The 24,789-nt window shown below is 39.6% G+C and overlaps 1 protein-coding gene across 2 annotated transcripts; it reads right to left on the bottom strand.

The window, feature by feature from the left end:
- On the bottom strand, positions 1-23,389 carry LOC110062863 (uncharacterized). 2 transcript variants are annotated; one of them, XM_020769810.2, is made up of 12 exons: positions 22,719-22,821; positions 6,586-6,715; positions 5,774-5,914; positions 5,376-5,482; positions 4,989-5,064; positions 4,251-4,285; positions 3,640-3,715; positions 3,445-3,479; positions 2,852-2,927; positions 2,722-2,756; positions 2,193-2,251; positions 1-1,529 (listed from the first exon to the last, which is right to left on the bottom strand). In XM_020769810.2, the coding sequence occupies exons 1-11, from the start codon at positions 22,818-22,820 to the stop codon at positions 2,228-2,230; spliced, it is 837 nt and encodes a 278-aa protein (XP_020625469.2). In that variant the 5' UTR covers position 22,821; the 3' UTR covers positions 1-1,529; positions 2,193-2,227. The 2 variants fall into 2 exon arrangements, 1 of the variants encoding a protein (XP_020625469.2); XR_016210095.1 differs by lacking the exons at positions 1-1,529; positions 2,193-2,251; positions 2,722-2,756; ... (2 more) ...; positions 3,640-3,715; positions 4,251-4,285 and having other exon boundaries at positions 5,810-5,914; positions 22,719-23,389.
- Positions 23,390-24,789: the final 1,400 nt, after the last annotated feature.

Below are 24,789 nucleotides of genomic sequence, written 5' to 3'. Positions count from 1 at the left end.
TGGCTTCAACATTTTCCGACTTTTTTTATTCAAACAAAAAACAGTAAACCAGTCATCGCTCGATTTTTCATGCCGAATTGAGTAATATACAAAGTGTCATAAAAATCTGTTGCAAACTCATGAAAATTATTTAAAATATACACCTTCTACATTCAAAGTGAGGGGGGATCAGCTTTGGTCATGTAAACTATTTCGTTGTATTACACATAAGAAAATTCTGATCGATAGCTTTCATTTGAATGATCACACACAGCTTGGGTTATGTGCAGAGTCCAGCACGCATTTACTGACCCTGAGAGTGATACGGTTGACTGTTTTTGACCTGACAGGCTTTGAAAGCCAGTCAGGCGAATGAACTCTAACCAAAATCTCACGATATAACATTACTTTATCTTTCTTTAAGAAAGCTAAGAGTCCAACGTTTGTAAAACAAACACTGTCTCCAATAAGAGACTGTTGAGCTTTGGTTCTGGCTACACATAAACAGTACTACATGTGTAGCTGTCGTAATAAGCACGTCATTTATGCCGTTTTTGAAGGACTCAAGTCAGCCTCCGTCATTTTCGATGCCATCGAAATTATTGATATTGCATGCATGGTCAAGCGAAATCTTGTAAAAATTGTTTTACTGCAAGTTGTGTTCCTGACAGCATATTTAATTATCTTTAGTATAGTGTCATAATAATTTCCTTCGTTTCGAGACGCTCCGAACAAAATATCACATCCAAACTATCGCAAAAACAAAGGTGTGGCTGACTAGGGCCCTTTAAGGTGTCCTCTTGTGGGAGGTTAGGAGGAAGCTAAATCGATTCTTTGACCTAAGCTTACTAGTCTTAAGATGTATGAACATAAGTTCGTATAGTGTGATCGTACGGGTGAGTGTAGTTCTGAAAAGAACTGTTGTTGGTGACTGACGTTTCGACAACCTGAGCGGAAGTCATCTTCAGAGTCAAGTGAATAGTGTTTGTCAGTCGATGATCTTATAAGTCTGGTCCGTTGAACGTGATTGGTCAGTATAGCCATGATGGTATTGGCTGAAAGACTCGTGTAAAGTTTGTCATCAGTCATTGGTGGGTTTCGATCCGTCTATTGTCTACAATAGACAAACACTATTCACTTGACTCTGAAGATGACTTCCGCTCAGGTTGTCGAAACGTCAGTCACCAACAACAGTTCTTTTCAGAACTACACTCACCCGGACGATCACACTATACGAACTACTGATACTCCTGGGTTCAAACCATTTACTATGTATGAACATAAGTTTCCTTTGATTGATGAGGTTGACTGTACTTGATTAATCCTCCTTAAGAGTTCTTTACAGCGACGTTTTCAAACTCAACACGTGAGCACGTGAGAGTTCCTTATCGTTGCTTAAAATCTGTCAGTGATGTCATCTCCCTAGTGGAGACGGTTCAAGCGAAGCGAAGCTACCTACTCATTCCCATTATAAGATTAATTAGACAAGCCTTCAGGATCAGCCGTAGTTGCATTTTTCTCTGTTGGAGTGGAAGCATCGTCTGATTAATCTATGAGAGAGAAAAAGCAACATGTTTTCTTGTGAAATAGGATTCAGCTATCGCTCCGTGTACAAGTACTCACTCTTTGCAGAAAACCTAGATGGAACGTATATTAACTCGAACAATGGCACGAATTTCTGAAACATTAGCTAATTTAACCGAATTAAGAGCAGCACTTGAAAGATAAATTCTGAATATTTCAGATGACTCGTTCCAATTAGGAAATGTGCAGCATTCCGGCCAAGAAAGCCTGTAAACAGGCTCCCTCTGGTAGGGTCTGACAGCGGCTAGAATGGGGTCAAGAAGGAACTGGCGCCTATCGTGTACTTAACCCAAATATACACCATTACTCACTCTGTGTTTCATTTGGCTATTCAAGAAGAAAACATAATGTGAAAGAATTCTTCGCCTCATCCTCGACTAGAGAGCCTGCTCACAGGCTGACCAAGACTGCCGTTAGGATTGAGAATCATTTCTAAGATTTCCACATTTTCAGCTAAATAACAAACGCCTTAAAGAAACTACAAGATATTACAAACTTATAACTTGATGCCAAAAAGGTTGGGAGTCTAATTATTCGCGCGGTTACTCTTACACTGAGCGTTAATCAATTTTAACAAGTAATAAAGTGTAATTCAAGATAATTATTTTGCTCATTTTTCTTTAATTTACCTTCCTCATTTGATTCCTCCGTGTCGCCCAACTCTTCAGTCTGACATTTTATCCACCAGCTAGAGAAGGGAGGGAAGATACTATGGTTATTGAAAGGCGTGTCAGGCTATTGGAAACGGGTTCGAAAAGGCATATGAATAAGGCTGGTGGCAAAACATTGAATTAGTTAGGCACTTTGTCATGTTATCTTATTGTCAATGTTCATAAATGAAACATGATCGCGTTTTAATTAAAAGACCATCAAACAAACAAGTTCCACTAGAAATTACAACAAAACGACAACAGCAAACTATGGTAATAAAGGGTGCGTTCCTTTGAGATGATCTGGATCAGGATGAATAATCTAAGATTACTCAGATCATGGTACATCAAAGGAACCGATGAATCCAAGACCAGAGTGGCTTAATCGGTTCCTTTGATGTACCATGACTTGAATGATCCTGATACAGATCACACCAAAGGGACGCACCAAAAGACAACAACAACGACAGTTCATCAACAATAAGACCAAATTAGGGCTTCGTCTTACATCGATAATTTCTTGATCGCTGGGCATCTCGTCTTCTGCAAAAGTCATTTCAAAATGTTTTAAGTTTATGGTTACAGATTTATTAAGTGTATTTCAACATAATTATCTTGATCATTCTTCTTTTATTTACCTTCATCTTTTGATCGTTCCTTGCCGTCCAGCTCCTCACTTGAAGAGCTATTCTGGTCTGACATTTGATCTACCAGCTAGAGAGGAGAGGGGAAGACATTATGGTTATCGACAGGCGAGTCATGATACTTGAAAAGGGTCAGGGAAAGGCATATGAATAAAGCTGGTGGCAAAACAGTGAATAAGGTGGGCACTTTCTCACGTTATCTATTGCCGATGTTCTTAAATGAAACGTGGTCCCGTTTTGGTAAGAAAACCAATAAACTAGCAAACAAAAATTAATCAAAACCTCCTCCCAATGGTAGCGAATAAAAAAGTTCTACTAGTAATTACAACAAAAACGATAACAATAACAGCAACAAACTATAGCAATAAAGGGCGCGTTCATCTGGGGTGATCTGGATCAGGATCAGTGATGCAAGATTACTCAGATCATGGTGCATCAAATGAAGGAACCGATGAACCCTAGACCAGAGTGGATTCATCGGTTCCTTTGATGTAGCATGATTTGAGAGATCTTGATCCAGATCACACCAAAGGAACGCATCAAAAAACAACAACACAATAAAAGAACAAATTAGAGCACTATCTTACATCGATGATTTCTTGATCGTTGGGCTCCTCGACTTCTGCAAAAGTCATTTCAAATTATCAAAAGTAAGTTTATGGTTATGGATAAATACGTTACAAATTAATTCATCATAATTCCTCTTCTAAGGGTCAATCAATTTAAACAACCAGTAAAGTGTAATTCAAGATAATTATTTTGATCATTTTTCTGTTATTTACCTGCCTCATTTGATCCCTCTATGCCGTTCAACTCTTCAAATGAGGAGCTACTCTGGTCTGACATTTGATCTACCAGCTAGAGAGGAGAGAGGAAAGCATTGTGGTTATAGACAAGTGAATTGACACTTGAAATGGGTTAGGGAAAGGCATATGAATAAAGCTAGTGGAAAACAGTGAATTAGGCGGCGCTTTTTCAGGTTATCCCTTGTCGATCATTGTTCTTAAATGAAACATGGTCCCGTTTTGATTAGAAAACCAATAAACTAGCAAACAAAACTTAATCAAAACCTCTTCCCAGAGACAACGAATAAACAAGTTCCACTAGAAATTACTACAAAACAACAACAACAAACTGTAGCAATAAAGCGTGCATTTATTTGGGGTAATCTAGATCAGGATCTGTGGGCAAGATCACTCAGATCATGGTGCATTACAGGAACCGATGAATCCTTGATCAGAGTGGATTCATCGGTTCCTTTGATGTACTATGATCTGACTGATCTGGAATCACTGATCCTGATTCAGATCACACCGAAAGAACGCACCAAAAGGCAACAACGTAAACAACGACAGGCCAACAACAATAAGACCAAATCAAGGCATCATCTTACATCAATGATTTCTTGATCGCTGGGCATCTCGTCTTCTGCAAAAGTCATTTCAAAATGTTTTAAGTTTATGGTTACAGATTTCTCTGATTTCTTGCTTTTTCAACACTCTTTCCTTCCTTACCCCTGTTCCCCGAGAGACATCAAAATCTGAACAATAATTAAATAATGATAATGAAAAGATTTTCCTTAACATCAGTTAATTAACCAAATTAAGAGAAGTACTCAGTTCAAATTCGCACACACGAGTGGGAACAGGAAGAATTGCTAAATGGAACGGAATATTTCTGATGACTCGTTCAAGCTAGGAAAAGTGCAGGACTTCAAAATAGCGGCCTGCGGACAGGTCCCGGCTCGCAGGGTCTGGCCGCGGCGGCGCGGCTGGAAGAGCCAAGATGCAACTGGCGCCTATCGTGACTTCGTACTTGGCCAATAACTCATATATACATCATTACTCACTATGTGGTTCATTTCGCCGCTTGAGAAGAAAACATAATGTGAAAGAATTCTTCGCCCATCCTCGACTACAGAGCCTCTTCACATGCTATCTAAGACCGCCTCCAGCTAAATGATGAGCGCTCAGTTTTAAGAAACTACAAGCTTATAACTTGAAACGAAAAACGAAGGAGCGTCCTAATATTTGCACGTTTACTTTTTACACTAAGCATTTACTTATTAAATTTTTACTAACAATCAAGAACAATTCAAGATAATCATTTTGATCATTTTTCTTCTATTTACCCTCCTCATTTGATTCTTCCATGCCGTCCAGCTCCTCAGGTGAAGGTCGAGAGTCTGCAGCCATTCGATCTACCAGCTAAAGAGGAGAAGGAGAGACATTGTGGTTACAGACAGGCGAATTGGCGCTGGAAAGGGGTTAGGGCAAACAGTGAGGTGGGTACATATAGGTCAGCTCTCAGGTTATTTAGTGTTTATTGCAACGTAGGGCGGTTTTAATAGGAAAACCGATAAGCAAAAATTAATCTTAACATATTCCCAGTGGCAGCGAATAAATAATTTGCACTAGAAATTGCTATAAAAACGACAACAACAACAAAAAACTATAGTAATAAAGAGGACAACAACGACGAGTCAATGACAATAAGACCAAATTAGCCATCATCTTACATCGGTGATTTCTTGAGCGTTGGCCAGCTCCTCTGCTGTAATTGTCCTTTTATGGTTACAGATTTCTCTGCTTTCTTGCTTTTTCACCAGTCTCTTCGACTGCACCCCTGTTTCCCGAGAGACAACAAAATTTGAATTCTAACCACACCATGATGAATACAATATTTTCTAGTCTACCTCTGCGCTATTTGCGCTATATAGCAAAAAGAAAAAAAATCTGCCCTATATAGAGCAGCTGGCGTGTAAATTACGATGATGCATAGGGAGAATCACTATAATGATCTTTGTCAAGCTTTCAAGCTATTAAGTGACAATCCCGAAACGCAGTGGACTTCCACTTAATGCATATAATGGCGACTGTACTGTTAGTCTTCAATCAACTTCTTCCTAATTATTACCCTCGGCTCTGCCTTCAGTTCCACTTTCTTCTGCACCTTCGTCTGCGAATTTTTCCAGTTCGGGTTTCTCGACATGTTGGTCTACTGCCATAGCATTCCAAGCCGCCAAGAACCAGTGTGTATGAGGAAAAGGGAACATCCCTGTAAAATAAAGTAGAAGACACTGTATGTAAGCTCGGGCTAAAAGGCATTAGTTATGTAACTCGAAAAAGTTGCCGAAACACTCGTCCTTGGCTCCAGTTCCACAGTATTTCTCGCGTTCTCCCAAACCTGCTTTCACTCGTTCTTTCAAAACTATACGAAACATGGTTTTTATTTATCGACGCCAACACAGGTGGCAGCAGAGAATACAACAGAGACGCGGCAGCCGATCGAAAAAAAAAAAAAAAAAGACAAAAGTCGAACAAGAGTTCAATAAGGGAAAAATAAATGAAGTGTGTTTGAATCAAAATATCAAACGCGTGAGACCCTTTTTACCACATTTCCAAACATCGAGAAGAGAGTTACGACAAAATACGGCGCAAAGCAGAGTAAGTAAATTAAAATGGATTGAGAAAGGTCATTTGGGGCGAGAGGAAGAGCAAATTCACTGTGCCTGCGAGATAGAGGGTTACACATGACGTTGAGGAGCTCAACGATTTCTTAACATGCCTTCAAAACGTAAGCTTGCCATCAGACTGTACAACATGTATTTAGGCGACGTGACCGAAGCATCGGTCCAAGCAGTTGTTCCTTCCACCGAATGGACTTCACCAGTACCACTAGAGGCCACTTCCTTCCCCGGAATTCACCCTACGAGGTTGGCTCCCTACCTGTTGATTTTCCCAGCACAAGTGTCTCGAATGCAGGGTAGGCTGAGTTTGGACGAGCTCGAGTAACCAACGAAGACTTCTGTAATGCAGGTTTTGTGATAGGTCCAGGATCCATCATTTCGTCTACCATCTGAAATAAATAGAATCAGAATGAGTAATATGACTTTAAATCTTTAATTGTTAACACGGAGGGAGGAAAATCCCAGCATTAGAAAGATCCTATGATACTATGGGCGTTCAGCTGATAAACCTTGTTTATCACTGTTATTTGTGTTATATTTTAGTTAATCCAGCTTCAGTTAAGAAAAAGAGTTTTTGATACACCGAATGTTGTTTTGCGATACGTTCAGATCAGAAAATGACAAACGCTTAGGGATTCATAAGGGACAAATACATTCCGACATATAATTTTGCTTTGGTTTTCAGTAAAACCCTCTTTAATTTTATGTCAGTTGTTTTCTTTGAAAATTATTTAAGATAGCTGGCCTTTGTCGTAAGACCCTGAAAAAGTTTCAAAACCCATGTAACAGACTCACGACGAAATCTTGACACTTGTTGCCAAATCTGAGCGTCGATCAATTTGAAAATTCATTACTCAAAATTTAGATACACTCAAACCGCTCGTTATGGACACCTCTAAATTATGGATATTATGGTCAGTCCCAGCGAAACCAGAATTCATTTAATCTCTTCCTCTATAATACGACCACCTCTGTAACAAGGAAACTTCTATATTATGGATAATTATTATGGACAGTCCCAGAGAAACCAGAGTTCATTTAAGGTAATTCCCTCGAAATAAAACTGCACATAGATTTTTGCTCAAACTTTGTCCAATGAATATTTATCGTATGAGAACTTAAATTATAAAATAAAAAAGGGGGGGGTTGCCCATGCTCGTTAAGGAGCAGTGAGGCATTGAAAATGTCCCATTTTAGCGTTATTAAATGCTTATTACAAGAGCGCTTTCCAAGTTATTGTAAACTCTTTGTGAGCCCAGACTCATGAAAACACGCCTCAAACTACAGCCTGAATACTTGTGTCGGGCACAAATAAACTTTTTAAGTTTGATTTTGACAGACTGCTGAGTCTGTGTTAAAATATTTGAACCAAATTGCTTGACAAGGCTATCAAACTGCAAAATAGAAAAGACTACAGCGCAGCTGCTATTTTTCTTATTTATTCAATTTCGAAACATAGAAATCAGATCAGTCTTTTCGCACGCAAAGCTAGTGATTAGTTGATTAAACTGACGGGAAAAAAAAATTTGGGGTGCCCGGGCTCGTTAGTGAGCTATAGCCATTTTTCAACTGACAGAACTCAATATCAAGGCAAATAAGCCACGTTTTCAATGTGCTGGTGCACGAACGCGCGCTAATGACGCCATAAATTATGCGCAGTAAGGATGCGCAATGCAATACTGAGGAATGACCTTAATCTCTTCCTCTATAATACGACCACCTCTGTAATAAAGAAACCTCTATATTATGGATAATTATTATGGATAGTCCCAGAGAAACTGCCATGAATGGTTAAATAAATCCCAGAGAAAACAGAATTAATTTAATCTCTTCTTCTGTAATACGGCTTTCTCCATAATAAGGACACCTCTACATTATGAAAAATTAACGGAGTCCCAGAGAAACCAGAATTTACTTAAATTCTTCCTCTAAAATACAGACACCTCTATAATAAGGACACCCCTATAATAAGGACAACTCTATATTCTGGATAAGTTTTATGGACAGTCCCAGAGGAACCAGAATTCATTTAATCTCTTCCTCTATAATACGACATAATAAGGACACTCTTATAATAAGGACACCTCCATAATTAGGATACCTCCATAATAAGGACATCTCCATAATAAGGACACCTACATAATAAGCACACCTCCATAATAAGGACACCTCTATAATAAGGACACCTCCATAATAAGCACACCTCCATAATAAGGACACCTCTATAATAAGGACATCTCCATAATAAGCACACCTCCATAATAAGCACACCTCTATAATAAGGACACCTCCATAATAAGGACACCTCTATAATAAGGACACCTCCATAATAAGGACACCTCCATAATAAGGACACCTCCATAATAAGGACACCTCCATAATAAGCACACCTCCATAATAAGGACATCTCCATAATAAGCACACCTCCATAATAAGCACACCTCCATAATAAGGACACCTCCATAACAAGGACACCTCCATAATAAGGACACCTCCATAATAAGCACACCTCCATAACAAGGACACCTCCATAACAAGGACACCTCCATAATAAGGACACCTCCATAATAAGCACACCTCCATAATAAGCACACCTGTATAATAAGCACACCTCCAAAATAAGCACACCTCCTTAATAAGGACACCTCCATAATAAGCACACCTCCATAATAAGGACACCTCCATAACAAGGACACCTCCATAATAAGGACACCTCCATAATAAGGACACCTCCATAATAAGCACACCTCCATAATAAGCACACCTCTATAATAAGCACACCTCCATAATAAGGACATCTCCATAATAAGGACACCTCCATAAAAAGGACACCTCCATAATAAGGACTCCTCTATAATAAGGACACCTCCATAATAAGGACATCTCCATAATAAAGACACCTCCATAATAAGCACACCTCCATAATAAGGACACCTCTATAATAAGGACATCTCCATAATAAGCACACCTCCATAATAAGCACACCTCTATAATAAGGACACCTCCATAATAAGGACACCTCTATAATAAGGACACCTCTATAATAAGGACACCTCCATAATAAGGACACCTCCATAATAAGGACACCTCCATAATAAGGACATCTCCATAATAAGCACTCCTCCATAATAAGCACACCCCCATAATAAGGACACCTCCATAACAAGAACACCTCCATAATAAGGACACCTCCATAATAAGCACACCTCCATAATAAGGACACCTCCATAACAAGGACACCTCCACAATAAGAACACCTCCATAATAAGCACACCTCCATAATAAGCACACCTGTATAATAAGCACACCTCCAAAATAAGCACACCTCCTTAATAAGGACACCTCCATAATAAGCACACCTCCATAATAAGGACACCTCCATAATAAGGACACCTCCATAATAAGCACACCTCTATAATAAGCACACCTCTATAATAAGCACACCTCCATAATAAGGACATCTCCATAATAAGGACACCTCCATAAAAAGGACACCTCCATAATAAGCACACCTCTATAATAAGCACACCTCCATAATAAGGACATCTCCATAATAAGGACACCTCCATAAAAAGGACACCTCCATAATAAGGACTCCTCTATAATAAGCACACCTCCATAATAAGGACATCTCCATAATAAAGACACCTCCATAATAAGCACACCTCCATAATAAGGACACCTCCATAACAAGGACACCTCCATAATAAGGACACCTCCATAATAAGCACACCTCCATAATAAGGACACCTCCATAACAAGGACACCTCCATAATAAGGACACCTCCATAATAAGCACACCTCCATAATAAGCACACCTGTATAATAAGCACACCTCCAAAATAACCACACCTCCATAATAAAGACACCTCCATAATAAGCACACCTCCATAATAAGGACACCTCCATAACAAGGACACCTCCATAATAAGGACACCTCCATAATAAGCACACCTCCATAATAAGCACACCTCTATAATAAGCACACCTCCATAATAAGGACATCTCCATAATAAGGACACCTCCATAATAAGCACACCTCCATAATAAGGACACCTCCATAATAAGGACACCTCCATAATAAGGACACCTCTATAATAAGGACACCTCTATAATAAGGACACCTCTATAATAAGGACACCTCCATAATAAGCACACCTCCAAAATAAGGACACCTCCATAATAAGGACACCTCTATAATAAGGACACCTCCATAATAAGCACACCTCCATAATAAGGACACCTCCATAATAAGGACACCTCTATAATAAGGACACCTCCATAATAAGCACACCTCCAAAATAAGGACACCTCCATAATAAGGACACCTCTATAATAAGGACACCTCTATAATAAGGACACCTCTAAAATAAGGACACCTCCATAATAAGGACACCTCCATAATAAGCAAACCTCCATAATAAGGACCCCTCCATATTAAGGGCACCTCTATAATAAGGACACCTCCATAATAAGCACACCTCCATAATAAGGACACCTCCATAATAAGGACACCTCCATAATAAGGACACCTCTATAATAAGGACACCTCCATAATAAGCACACCTCCATAATAAGGACACCTCCATAATAAGGACACCTCGATAATAAGGACACCTCCATAATAAGGACACCTCCATAATAAGCACACCTCCATAATAAGCACACCTCTATAATAAGGACACCTCCATAATAAGCACACCTCGATAATAAGGACACCTCTATAATAAGGATACCTCCATAATAAGCACACCTCCATAATAAGCACACCTCCACAATAAGGACATCTCCATAATAAGCACACCTCCGTAATAAGCACACCTCCATAATAAGGACACCTCCATAAGGACAGCTCCATAATAAGGACACCTGCATAATAAGCACACCTCCATAATAAGGACACGTCCGTAACAAGGACACCTCCATAATAAGGACACCTGCATAATAAGCACACCTCCATAGTAAGCACACCTCTATAATAAGCACACCTCCATAAGAAGGACACCTCTATAATAAGGACACCTCCATAATAAGCACACCTCCATAATAAGGACACCTCCATAATAAGGACACCTGTATAATAAGGACACCTCCATAATAAGGACATCTCCATAATAAGGCACACCTCCATAATACGGACACCTCTATAATAAGGACACCTCCATAATAAGCACACCTCCATAATAACGACACCTCTATAATAAGGATACCTCCATAATAAGCACACCCCCATAATAAGGACACCTCCATAATAAGCACACCTCCATAATAAGGACACCTCCATAATGACACCTCCATAATAAGCACACCTCCATAATAACGACACCTCTATAATAAGGATACCTCCATAATAAGCACACCCCCATAATAAGGACACCTCCATAATAAGCACACATCCATAATAAGCACACCTCCATAATAAGGACACCTCCATAAGAAGGACACCTCCATAATAAGGACACCTCCATAATAAGGACACCTCGATAATAAGGACACCTCCATAATAAGGACACCTCCACAATAAGGACATCTCCATAATAAGAACACCTCCATAATAAGCACACCTCCATAATAAGGACACCTCCATAAGAAGGACAGCTCCATAATAAGGACACCTGCATAATAAGCACACCTCCATAATAAGGACACGTCCATAACAAGGACACCTCCATAATAAGGACACCTTCATAATAAGCACACCTCCATAGTAAGCACACCTCTATAATAAGCACACCTCCATAAGAAGGACACCTCTATAATAAGGACACCTCCATAATAAGCACACCTCCATAATAAGGACACCTCCATAATAAGGACACCTGTATAATAAGGACACCTCCATAATAAGGACACCTCCATAATAAGGCACACCTCCATAATACGGACACCTCTATAATAAGGACACCTCCATAATAAGCACACCTCCATAATAACGACACCTCTATAATAAGGATACCTCCATAATAAGCACACCCCCATAATAAGGACACCTCCATAATAAGCACACGTCCATAATAAGCACACCTCCATAATAAGGACACCTCCATAAGAAGCACCCCTCCATAATAAGGACACCTCCATAACAAGGACACCTTGATAAGAAGGACACCTCCATAATAAGCACACCTCCATAATAAGCACACCTGTATAATAAGCACACCTCCAAAATAAGCACACCTCCATAATAAGGACACCTCCATAATAAGCACACCTCCATAATAAGGACACCTCCATAACAAGGACACCTCCATAATAAGGACACCTCCATAATAAGCACACCTCCATAATAAGCACACCTCAATAATAAGCACACCTCCATAATAAGGACATCTCCATAATAAGGACACCTCCATAAAAAGGACACCTCCATAATAAGGACTACTCTATAATAACCACACCTCCATAATAAGGACATCTCCATAATAAGGACACCTCCATAATAAGCACACCTCCATAATAAGGAGACCTCCATAAAAAGGACACCTCCATAATAAGGACTCCTCTATAATAAGCACACCTCCATAATAAGGACATCTCCATAATAAGGACACCTCCATAATAAGGACACCTCCAGAATAAGGACACCTCCAGAATAAGGACACCTGCATAATAAGGACACCTCTATAATAAGGACACCTCCATAATAACTACATCTCCATAATAAGCACATCTCCATAATAAGGACATCTCCATAGTAAGGACACCTCCATAATAACGACACCTCCATAATAAGCACACCTCCATAATAAGGACACGTCCATAACAAGGACACCTCCATAATAAGGACACCTTCATAATAAGCACACCTCCATAGTAAGCACACCTCTATAATAAGCACACCTCCATAAGAAGGACACCTCTATAATAAGGACACCTCCATAATAAGCACACCTCCATAATAAGGACACCTCTATGATAAGGACACCTCTATAATAAGGACACCTCTATAATAAGGACACCTCCATAATAAGCACACCTCCAAAATAAGGACACCTCCATAATAAGGACACCTCTATAATAAGGACACCTCCATAATAAGCACACCTCCATAATAAGGACACCTCCATAATAAGGACACCTTCATAATAAGCACACCTCCATAGTAAGCACACCTCTATAATAAGCACACCTCCATAAGAAGGACACCTGCATAATAAGGACACCTCCATAATAAGGACACCTCCATAATAAGGACACCTCTATAATAAGGACACCTCTATAATAAGGACACCTCTATAATAAGGACACCTCCATAATAAGCACACCTCCAAAATAAGGACACCTCCATAATAAGGACACCTCTATAATAAGGACACCTCCATAATAAGCACACCTCCATAATAAGGACACCTCTATAATAAGGACACCTCCATAATAAGCACACCTCCAAAATAAGGACACCTCCATAATAAGGACACCTCTATAATAAGGACACCTCTATAATAAGGACACCTCTAAAATAAGGACACCTCCATAATAAGGACACCTCCATAATAAGCAAACCTCCATAATAAGGACACCTCCATATTAAGGGCACCTCTATAATAAGGACACCTCCATAATAAGCACACCTCCATAATAAGGACACCTCCATAATAAGGACACCTCCATAATAAGGACACCTCTATAATAAGGACACCTCCATAATAAGCACACCTCCATAATAAGGACACCTCCATAATAAGGACACCTCGATAATAAGGACACCTCCATAAGGACACCTCCATAATAAGCACACCTCTATAATAAGGACACCTCCATAATAAGCACACCTCGATAATAAGGACACCTCTATAATAAGGATACCTCCATAATAAGCACACCTCCATAATAAGCACACCTCCACAATAAGGACATCTCCATAATAAGCACACCTCCGTAATAAGCACACCTCCATAATAAGGACACCTCCATAAGAAGGACAGCTCCATAATAAGGACACCTGCATAATAAGCACACCTCCATAATAAGGACACGTCCGTAACAAGGACACCTCCATAATAAGGACACCTGCATAATAAGCACACCTCCATAGTAAGCACACCTCTATAATAAGCACACCTCCATAAGAAGGACACCTCTATAATAAGGACACCTCCATAATAAGCACACCTCCATAATAAGGACACCTCCATAATAAGGACACCTGTATAATAAGGACACCTCCATAATAAGGACACCTCCATAATAAGGCACACCTACATAATACGGACACCTCTATAATAAGGACACCTCCATAATAAGCACACCTCCATAATAACGACACCTCTATAATAAGGATACCTCCATAATAAGCACACCCCCATAATAAGGACACCTCCATAATAAGCACACCTCCATAATAAGGACACCTCCATAATGACACCTCCATAATAAGCACACCTCCATAATAACGACACCTCTATAATAAGGATACCTCCATAATAAGCACACCCCCATAATAAGGACACCTCCATAATAAGCACACATCCATAATAAGCACACCTCCATAATAAGGACACCTCCATAAGAAGGACACCTCCATAATAAGGACACCTGCATAATAAGGACACCTCGATAATAAGGACACCTCCATAATAAGGACACCTCCATAATAAGCACACCTCCATAATAAGCACACCTCTATAATAAGGACACCTCCATAATAAGCACACCTCGATAATAAGGACACCTCTATAATAAGGATACCTCCATAATAAGCACACCTCCATAATAAGCACACCTCCACAATAAGGACATCTCCATAATAAGAACACCTCCATAATAAGCACACCTCCATAATAAGGACACCTCCATAAGAAGGACAGCTCCATAATAAGGACACCTGCATAATAAGCACACCTCCATAATAAGGACACGTCCATAACAAGGACACCTCCATAATAAGGACACCTTCATAATAAGCACACCTCCATAGTAAGCACACCTCTATAATAAGCACACCTCCATAAGAAGGACACCTCTATAATAAGGACACCTCCATAATAAGCACACCTCCATAATAAGGACACCTCCATAATAAGGACACCTGTATAATAAGGACACCTCCATAATAAGGACACCTCCATAATAAGGCACACCTCCATAATACGGACACCTCTATAATAAGGACACCTCCATAATAAGGACACCTCCATAATAACGACACCTCTATAATAAGGATACCTCCATAATAAGCACACCCCCATAATAAGGACACCTCCATAATAAGCACACGTCCATAATAAGCACACCTCCATAATAAGGACACCTCCATAAGAAGCACCCCTCCATAATAAGGACACCTCCATAACAAGGACACCTTGATAAGAAGGACACCTCCATAATAAGCACACCTCCATAATAAGCACACCTGTATAATAAGCACACCTCCAAAATAAGCACACCTCCATAATAAGGACACCTCCATAATAAGCACACCTCCATAATAAGGACACCTCCATAACAAGGACACCTCCATAATAAGGACACCTCCATAATAAGCACACCTCCATAATAAGCACACCTCAATAATAAGCACACCTCCAGAATAAGGACACCTCCAGAATAAGGACACCTGCATAATAAGGACACCTCTATAATAAGGACACCTCCATAATAACCACATCTCCATAATAAGCACATCTCCATAATAAGGACATCTCCATAGTAAGGACACCTCCATAATAACGACACCTCCATAATAAGCACACCTCCATAATAAGGACACGTCCATAACAAGGACACCTCCATAATAAGGACACCTTCATAATAAGCACACCTCCATAGTAAGCACACCTCTATAATAAGCACACCTCCATAAGAAGGACACCTCTATAATAAGGACACCTCCATAATAAGCACACCTCCATAATAAGGACACCTGCATAATAAGAACACCTGTATAATAAGGACACCTCCATAATAAGGACACCTCCATAATAAGGCACACCTCCATAATACGAACACCTGTATAATAAGGACACCTCCATAATAAGGACACCTCCATAATAACGACACCTCTATAATAAGGATACCTCCATAATAAGCACACCCCCATAATAAGGACACCTCCATAATAAGCACACCTCCATAATAAGGACACCTCCATAATAGGGACACCTCCATAATAAGCACACCTCCATAATAACGACACCTCTATAATAAGGATACCTCCATAATAAGCACACCCCCATAATAAGGACACCTCCATAATAAGCACACGTCCATATTAAGCACACCTCCATAATAAGGACACCTCCATAAGAAGCACCCCTCCATAATAAGGACACCTCCATAACAAGGACACCTTGATAAGAAGGACACCTCCATAATAAGCACACCTCCATAATAAGCACACCTGTATAATAAGCACACCTCCAAAATAAGCACACCTCCATAATAAGGACACCTCCATAATAAGCACACCTCCATAATAAGGACACCTCCATAACAAGGACACCTCCATAATAAGGACACCTCCACAATAAGCACACCTCCATAATAAGCACACCTCAATAATAAGCACACCTCCATAATAAGGACATCTCCATAATAAGGACACCTCCATAAAAAGGACACCTCCATAATAAGGACTCCTCTATAATAACCACACCTCCATAATAAGGACATCTCCATAATAAGGACACCTCCATAATAAGCACACCTCCATAATAAGGAGACCTCCATAAAAAGGACACCTCCATAATAAGGACTCCTCTATAATAAGCACACCTCCATAATAAGGACATCTCCATAATAAGGACACCTCCATAATAAGGACACCTCCAGAATAAGGACACCTCCAGAATAAGGACACCTGCATAATAAGGACACCTCTATAATAAGGACACCTCCATAATAACCACATCTCCATAATAAGCACATCTCCATAATAAGGACATCTCCATAGTAAGGACACCTCCATAATAACGACACCTCCATAATAAGGACACCTCCATAATAAGGACACCTCCATAATAAGCACACCTCCATAATAAGGACACCTCCATAATAAGCACATGTCCATACTAAGGACACCTACATAATAAGGACACCTCTATAATAAGGACACCTCTATAATAAGGACACCTCCATAATAAGCACACGTCCATAATAAGGACACCTCCATAATAAGGACACCTCCAGAATAAGGACACCTCCATAATAAGCACACCTCCATAATAAGGACACCTCTATAATAAGGACACCTCCATAATAACCACATCTCCATAATAAGCACATCTCCATAATAAGGACATCTCCATAGTAAGGACACCTCCATAATAACGACACCTCCATAATAAGGACACCTCCATAATAAGGACACCTCCATAACAAGCACACCTCCATAATAAGGACACCTCCATAATAAGCACATCTCCATACTAAGGACACTTCCATAATAAGGACACCTCTATAATAAGGACACCTCTATAATAAGGACACCTCCATAATAAGGACACCTCTAAAATAAGCACACCTCCATAATAAGGACATCTCCATAATAAGGACACCTCCATAATAACGACACCTCTATAATAAGGACACCTCCATAATAAGGACACCTCTAAAATAAGCACATCTCCATAATAAGGACACCTCCATAATAAGCACACCTTCATAATAAGGACATCTTCATAATAAGGACACCTCCATAATAGCGACACCTCTATAATAAGGACACCTCCATAATAAGGACACCTCCATAATAAGGACACCTCTATAATAAGGACACCTCTATAATAAGGACACCTCCATAATAAGCACACCTCCATAATAAGGAGACCTCCATAATAAGCACACCTCCATAATAAGGACACCTCCATAATAAGGACACCTCTATAATAAGGACACCTCCATAATAAACACATCTCCATTATAAGCACATCTCCATAATAAGCACATCTCCATAATAAGGATACCTCCATAATAAGGACACCTCCATAATAAGCACATCTCCATAATAAGGACACCTCCATAATAAGGACACCTCCATAATAAGGATATCTCCATAATAAGGACACCTCGATAATAAGCACACCTCCATAATAAGCACATCTCCATAATAAGCACATCTCCATAATAAGGACACCTCCATAATAAGGAGACCTCCATAATAAGGACACCTCCATAATAAGGACACCTCCAATATAAGGACACCTCTATAATAAGCACACCTCCATAATAAGCACATCTCCATAATAAGCACATCTCCATAATAAGGACACCTCCATAATAAGGACACCTCCATAATAAGGACACCTCTATAATAAGCACACCTCCATAATAAGGACATCTCCATAATAAGGACACCTCCATAATAAGCACACCTCCATAATAAGCACATGTCCATAATAAGGACATCTCCATAATAAGGACACCTCCATAATAAGGACACCTCCATAATAAGGACACCTCCATAATAAGCACACCTCTATAATAAGCACACCTCCATAATAAGGACATCTCCATAATAAGGGCACCTCCATAATAAGGACACCTCCATAATAAGGACACCTTCATAAAAAGGACATCTCCATAATAAGGACACCTCTATAATAAGGACACCTCCATAATAAGCACACCTCCATAATAAGGACACCTCCATAATAAGCACACCTCCATAATAAGGACATCTCTATAATAAGGACACCTCCATAATAAGGACACCTCCATAATAAGGACACCTCCATAATAAGGACATCTCCATAATAAGGACACCTCCATAATAAGCACACCTCCATAATAAGGACACCTCCATAATAAGGACATCTCCATAATAAGAACACCTCCATAATAAGGACACCTCCATAATAAGGACACCTCCATAATAAGGACACCTCCATAATAAGCACACCTCCATAATAAGGACACCTCCATAATAAGGACACCTCTATAATAAGGACACCTCCATAATAAGCACACTTCCATAATAAGGACACCTCCATAATAAGCACACCTCCATAATAAGGACACCTCCATAATAAGGACACCTCCATAATAAGGAGATCTCTATAATAAGGACACCTCCATAATAAGGACACCTCCATAATAAGGACATCTCCATAATAAGGACACCTCCATAATAAGCACACCTCCATAATAAGCACATGTCCATAATAAGGACATCTCCATAATAAGGACACCTCCATAATAAGGACACCTTCATAATAAGGACACCTCCATAATAAGCACACCTCTATAATAAGCGCACCTCCATAATAAGGACATCTCCATAATAAGGGCACCTCCATAATAAGGACACCTCCATAATAAGGACACCTTCATAATAAGGACATCTCCATAATAAGGACACCTCTATAATAAGGACACCTCCATAATAAGCACACCTCCATAATAAGGACACCTCCATAATAAGCACACCTCCATAATAAGGACATCTCTATAATAAGGACACCTCCATAATAAGGACACGTCCATAATAAGGACATCTCCATAATAAGGACACCTCAATAATAAGCACACCTCCATAATAAGGACACCTCCATAATAAGGACATCTCCATAATAAGAACACCTCCATAATAAGGACACCTCCATAATAAGGACACCTCCATAATAAGCACACCTCCATAATAAGGACACCTCCATAATAAGGACACCTCTATAATAAGGACACCTCCATAATAAGCACACTTCCATAATAAGGACACCTCCATAATAAGCACACCTCCATAAGAAGGACACCTCCATAATAAGGACACCTCCATAATAAGGAGATCTCTATAATAAGGACACCTCCATAATAAGGACACCTCCATAATAAGGACATCTCCATAATAAGGACACCTCCATAACAAGCACACCTCCATAATAAGGACACCTCCATAATAAGGACATCTCCATAATAAGGACATCTCCATAATAAGGACACCTCCATAATAAGCACATCTCCATAATAAAGACATCTCTATAAGAAGCACATCTCCATAATAAGGACACCTCCATAATAAGGACATCTCCATAATAAGCACATCTCCATAATAAGGACACCTCCATAATAAGCACACCTCGATAATAAGGACACCTCTATAATAAGGACACCTCCATAATAAGCACACCTCCATAATAAGGACACCTCCATAATAAGCACACCTCCATAATAAGGACATCTCTATAATAAGGACACCTCCATAATAAGGACACCTCCATAATAAGGACATCTCGATAATAAGGACACCGCCATAACAAGCACACCTCCATAATAAGGACACCTCCATAATAAGGACATCTCCATAATAAGGACATCTCCATAAGAAGCACATCTCCATAATAAGGACACCTCCATAATAAGCACATCTCCATAATAAGCACATCTCCATAATAAGGACACCTCCATAATAAGCACACCTCTATAATAAGGACACCTCCATAATAAGCACACCTCCATAATAAGCACACCTCCATAATAAGGACACCTCCATAATAAGCACACCTCCATAATAAGGACACCTCCATAATAAGGACACCTCCATAATAAGGACACCTCCATAATAAGGAGATCTCCATAATAAGGACACCTCCATAATAAGGAGATCTCCATAATAAGGACACCTCCATAAGAAGGACACCTCTATAATAAGGACACCTCTATAATAAGGAGTCGGAGTCAGTAGCAAGCTATATGTCCATTAGCCCACAAACCTGAACTATTTATCTGTCAGATCAAATGCGCCAGCCTCTGTATAAAAGAAGAAAAAAAAAACATCTGCATCTAGCTCTTTTAAACAAAACAGTCAAAATGACGGCTATGAATACAAGAGAGCCAGGAACCTGCCTGCGCTCCGCACGAATAGAGCTTATCACTGTTTTGGGAGCCATCTTGACGGTTAGGCAACAAGTGTTATAAATTTCAGTGCTTGTATGGGAATCTAATGAATTCTGAACAATGTATGATTAGTTAAGTATAGATATACTAGGCAAAAATTGCAATAACCGAACTTCAGGGATGTTAGCTTCCCCCGGCGCGTTTTTGATTCGCCAAACATTGGTTTATATTTTCCCCCGAACTTGCAAAGCCACTTGCATATCAAAAACGCGGCTGAACGCTTTCTAGTTTGGTCAATTCGGTCGTGCTTCCTGTCCGCGAATATGGCTTCTAACACCCTGATAAGGTCTATGCACTCTCAGTCTACAAGTACTAAAATCTGCATGGCAGATTTGGTTACTCCTCGGAGTTCATGCTGTCAGTATGGTATCCCTGAGGTTAAGCGCTTGGGAGGAAGTGAAAAACAAGTTTTTCTGTTCTGGCCAGCGGTAGGAGGCTGACCAAAGGAATGAAGGTCAGTCTGTGAGATCACAGATTCATGGCGTCACAAGTAAAGAAAGATAAACCTGACTAACAGGTTTTCTTTCCGGATAATTTCTTGGAAAGATTTCATCTCCAGTTAGACAAGTTTTACCATCAGAATTATTGATTAACATGGCCGTCTTGGTATCGATATTTTCTCGAGAAAATTGATGCTGGTCATTGTAAAACAACACTAATCTAAAACTTTTGCCTTTTTTTCTTCTGTGTGGGGAAGAGGAAAAGATAAATTTAGACCCTTTGTTACTGGATATTTTCAAACCGAATAATATAAATTCTCTTATTTCAATTTTGCTTTCCTTCAGGAAAAGCATCTGCAGCTAATGTACAGAACCTCCGTCTTGTGTCCGGTAGGATGTTGAGTTGAACGTCAAATAAGAAAAGTCAGTGAAACATCGACGTGAATTTCTTGTTGGCGCCTAATGCGAGCAATGTTTTGCTGCCACTTTTATTAGAATTCGGATCAAGCGGCTGGTTTTTGTCAAGAAGCCGCTTGAGAATTGACCCTTGAGGACTTTGCGAAATTTCTAGGAATTGTCGAATCATTGACAAAACAATGACAAAAATATAATCAGGGTGTGGAGGGTGGGGCATGAAGTGGTCATCTTGCGACATGAGGATGTCACAAGAACGTCTGATGTTACATTTCGACTGGTGTGCATTTTTTTGTGGTAAATAAATTATTTCATCAAGTAAGCAAACTTTTTTCCCCTGGTACTTTCCCTTTCACGAGAACTTTATGGGAGCGACAAACTTGAAAAGTCAAACATTGAAAATTAAAAGGTAACAAGGGATTTAAAGATGAATTCTCTCAAGCTGCGTGCTGTAGATGCTTTCTTAGATATGTTTGTGAGAATTTCGAATGCATGTAAACAAAAATATATAATATAATAGAGTACTTTCCCTGCTTCATTTGTTCCTTTTTGCTAAGAAGCGTCCCCCTTCCCGTCCTGTCCCCCGTTAGTTACGTCTTATGAACACTTTTCTGAGAAATCCAGATGGGTTTTGTAAACAATGTAATACCGCCACGCGTGGAATTTCAATTATATTAGCTGCAAGGATGTTTTTCAAGTTGAAACTTACGTTCTTCCTCCTTCTCACACCCACTCCGCTCCTTCTTTCCCTTGGCGATGCTTTCCAAGCTGTAGATCTTGAACCTCCTGGGCCCTTGAGACGAGCTTCCATTGCGCACCTCTTTGAAATCGCGAAGAGCATTCAACGTGCATCTAAAGTTCGTTTTCCATTTTCTGGGATCTTGTGTATCTCTGGACGGTTCGTACTTTCCGGAGTAAATAGCCCACTGGCGAAATATTTCAACATCGTTTATATTCCATCTTTGGTGAGATCCGTGTACCCAGGGTATTGTGAATAGTCCTCGTTCTCGATCAATCCACTGCACTCCTTCGATTTCCTTGCTGTTAAGTCTATCGATCAACCAGTCCCTGAATCGCAATCGTTTCTTTCCCAAAGGTTTACTGTAATCATGCATGGTGCTTCTTTACCTCTACGCTGCGTGGAAAGCCGGCCAGACAACTGAAAAATGAAATCCTTGAAATTAATCAAGTCTTGATATTCTGAGAATCACTGGTGATATCGGATCCAACCGGAAGTTCATACGCTTTTTTCCTCAACTGACTGAATTGAAAATTCGGCTTATTGAAGGAAGCTAAATCGCACATAAGACCCTTTGCCGCGCTCCGTGCAACAGACTGTGTTTTATAAGGTCTACACGCGATATATTATATCGATATACATCTACTTTATGGGATTAGGGAAAAGTCCCTTTCTTTATAATAAAAGGGGTTTTTCCCGTCTCTGTTTGTCAAGAGTTAGTCTGCCATTTAAATTATTCATGTGCAGTAACGTAAAGTAAAGTAAGCTAAATATCTTTATCTGAATCCCCACAATTTTTATTTTGCTTTACATATACTATTTAACAGTAAACTCCGATTCAAAATTTGTGACCATACTGATATTTTTCGACTTCAAGTGCAGTTGTTTACGTGAGTAATATTGCATTCGTTATGCATAATTAATTAACATTTTAAGAACAAGTTTATTCAGGGCACGAAAACAAAACATATTTAACTCTAGAATAAGATTTTTTTTTTTTTTATACAATGCAAGGAGGGATTTCGATTTTTTCTGTCTGCAAGCCATAAATTTTGTGAATAGAAAATTTTAATGCCCTAAATTTCAGGTCTCTGCTTTTCATTGAGACATAAATCAGCACTGTAAAAGATTTCAGTCTCAAATCACCAAAATAGTTTTCCCGTTATTTGTTGTCTCGAAAATTGTTCCCCACAAACGCTCGATTTCCCGCCTTCTTCTATTTTTGTCGAGTGTAAAGCGCCTTAATTTAGTCGACGAGTAAATGTTGACTTTCGATGTACAAATTTGAATATCCATTCCTAAAAATGCAAATGAATTATCACAGCAGCGACTGGCTGACAGGTGGCGGAAAAGCACACTTAATCCGGGGAATCCCCTAGATTTGTATACATTTACGTAGGTCGATAAAAAGTTTAGTAAAGCGACTTTATTGCTCGTGTTCGAGGTTTTACATCTTAAATGTGATGCAGGCTTGATCTACATGAATGATTTTGAACAATGTTTATATATTTACTCAATTTGACGCGCTGACGTGATTTTAGTTATATTGACCTTTTGTGGTCACAAAGCCTCCCACGCACCGCGACCTCATCCACTGACTCAAAAGTAAGAACCACACTGTACAGCATAACAAACAGTACCACGTGAACGTACTCCTCCGTAGCTTTCACTTGAATGGTTACACACTGCGGCTTCATCCACTGACTCAGAAGTTAGAACCACCTTGCACGCCATAATAAACAGTACCACATGAAAGTACAGCTCAGGAGCTCTCATTTGAATGGTCACACACTGGGTTTCATCCACTGACTTAGAAGTTAAACCCACCCTGTACAGCATAATAAGCAGTACCACATGAAAGTACAGCTCTGTAGCTCTCATTTGAATGGTCACTCACTGGGTTTCATCCACTGACTCAGAAGTTAAACCCACCCTGTACAGCATAATAAACAGTACCACATGAAAGTACAGCTCAGTAGCTTTCATTTGAATGGCCACGCACTGTGTTTTTATCCACTGACTCAGAAGTTAAACCCACCCT

Source organism: Orbicella faveolata, unplaced genomic scaffold (assembly GCF_042242905.1).
Source record: "Orbicella faveolata isolate gen_17 unplaced genomic scaffold, um_ofav_v1 contig_34, whole genome shotgun sequence".
In the NCBI taxonomy this organism is placed as follows: domain Eukaryota; kingdom Metazoa; phylum Cnidaria; class Anthozoa; order Scleractinia; family Merulinidae; genus Orbicella; species Orbicella faveolata.
The sequence above is the reverse complement of the archived record's forward strand: the minus strand, read 5'-3'. Positions and strand labels throughout refer to the sequence as shown.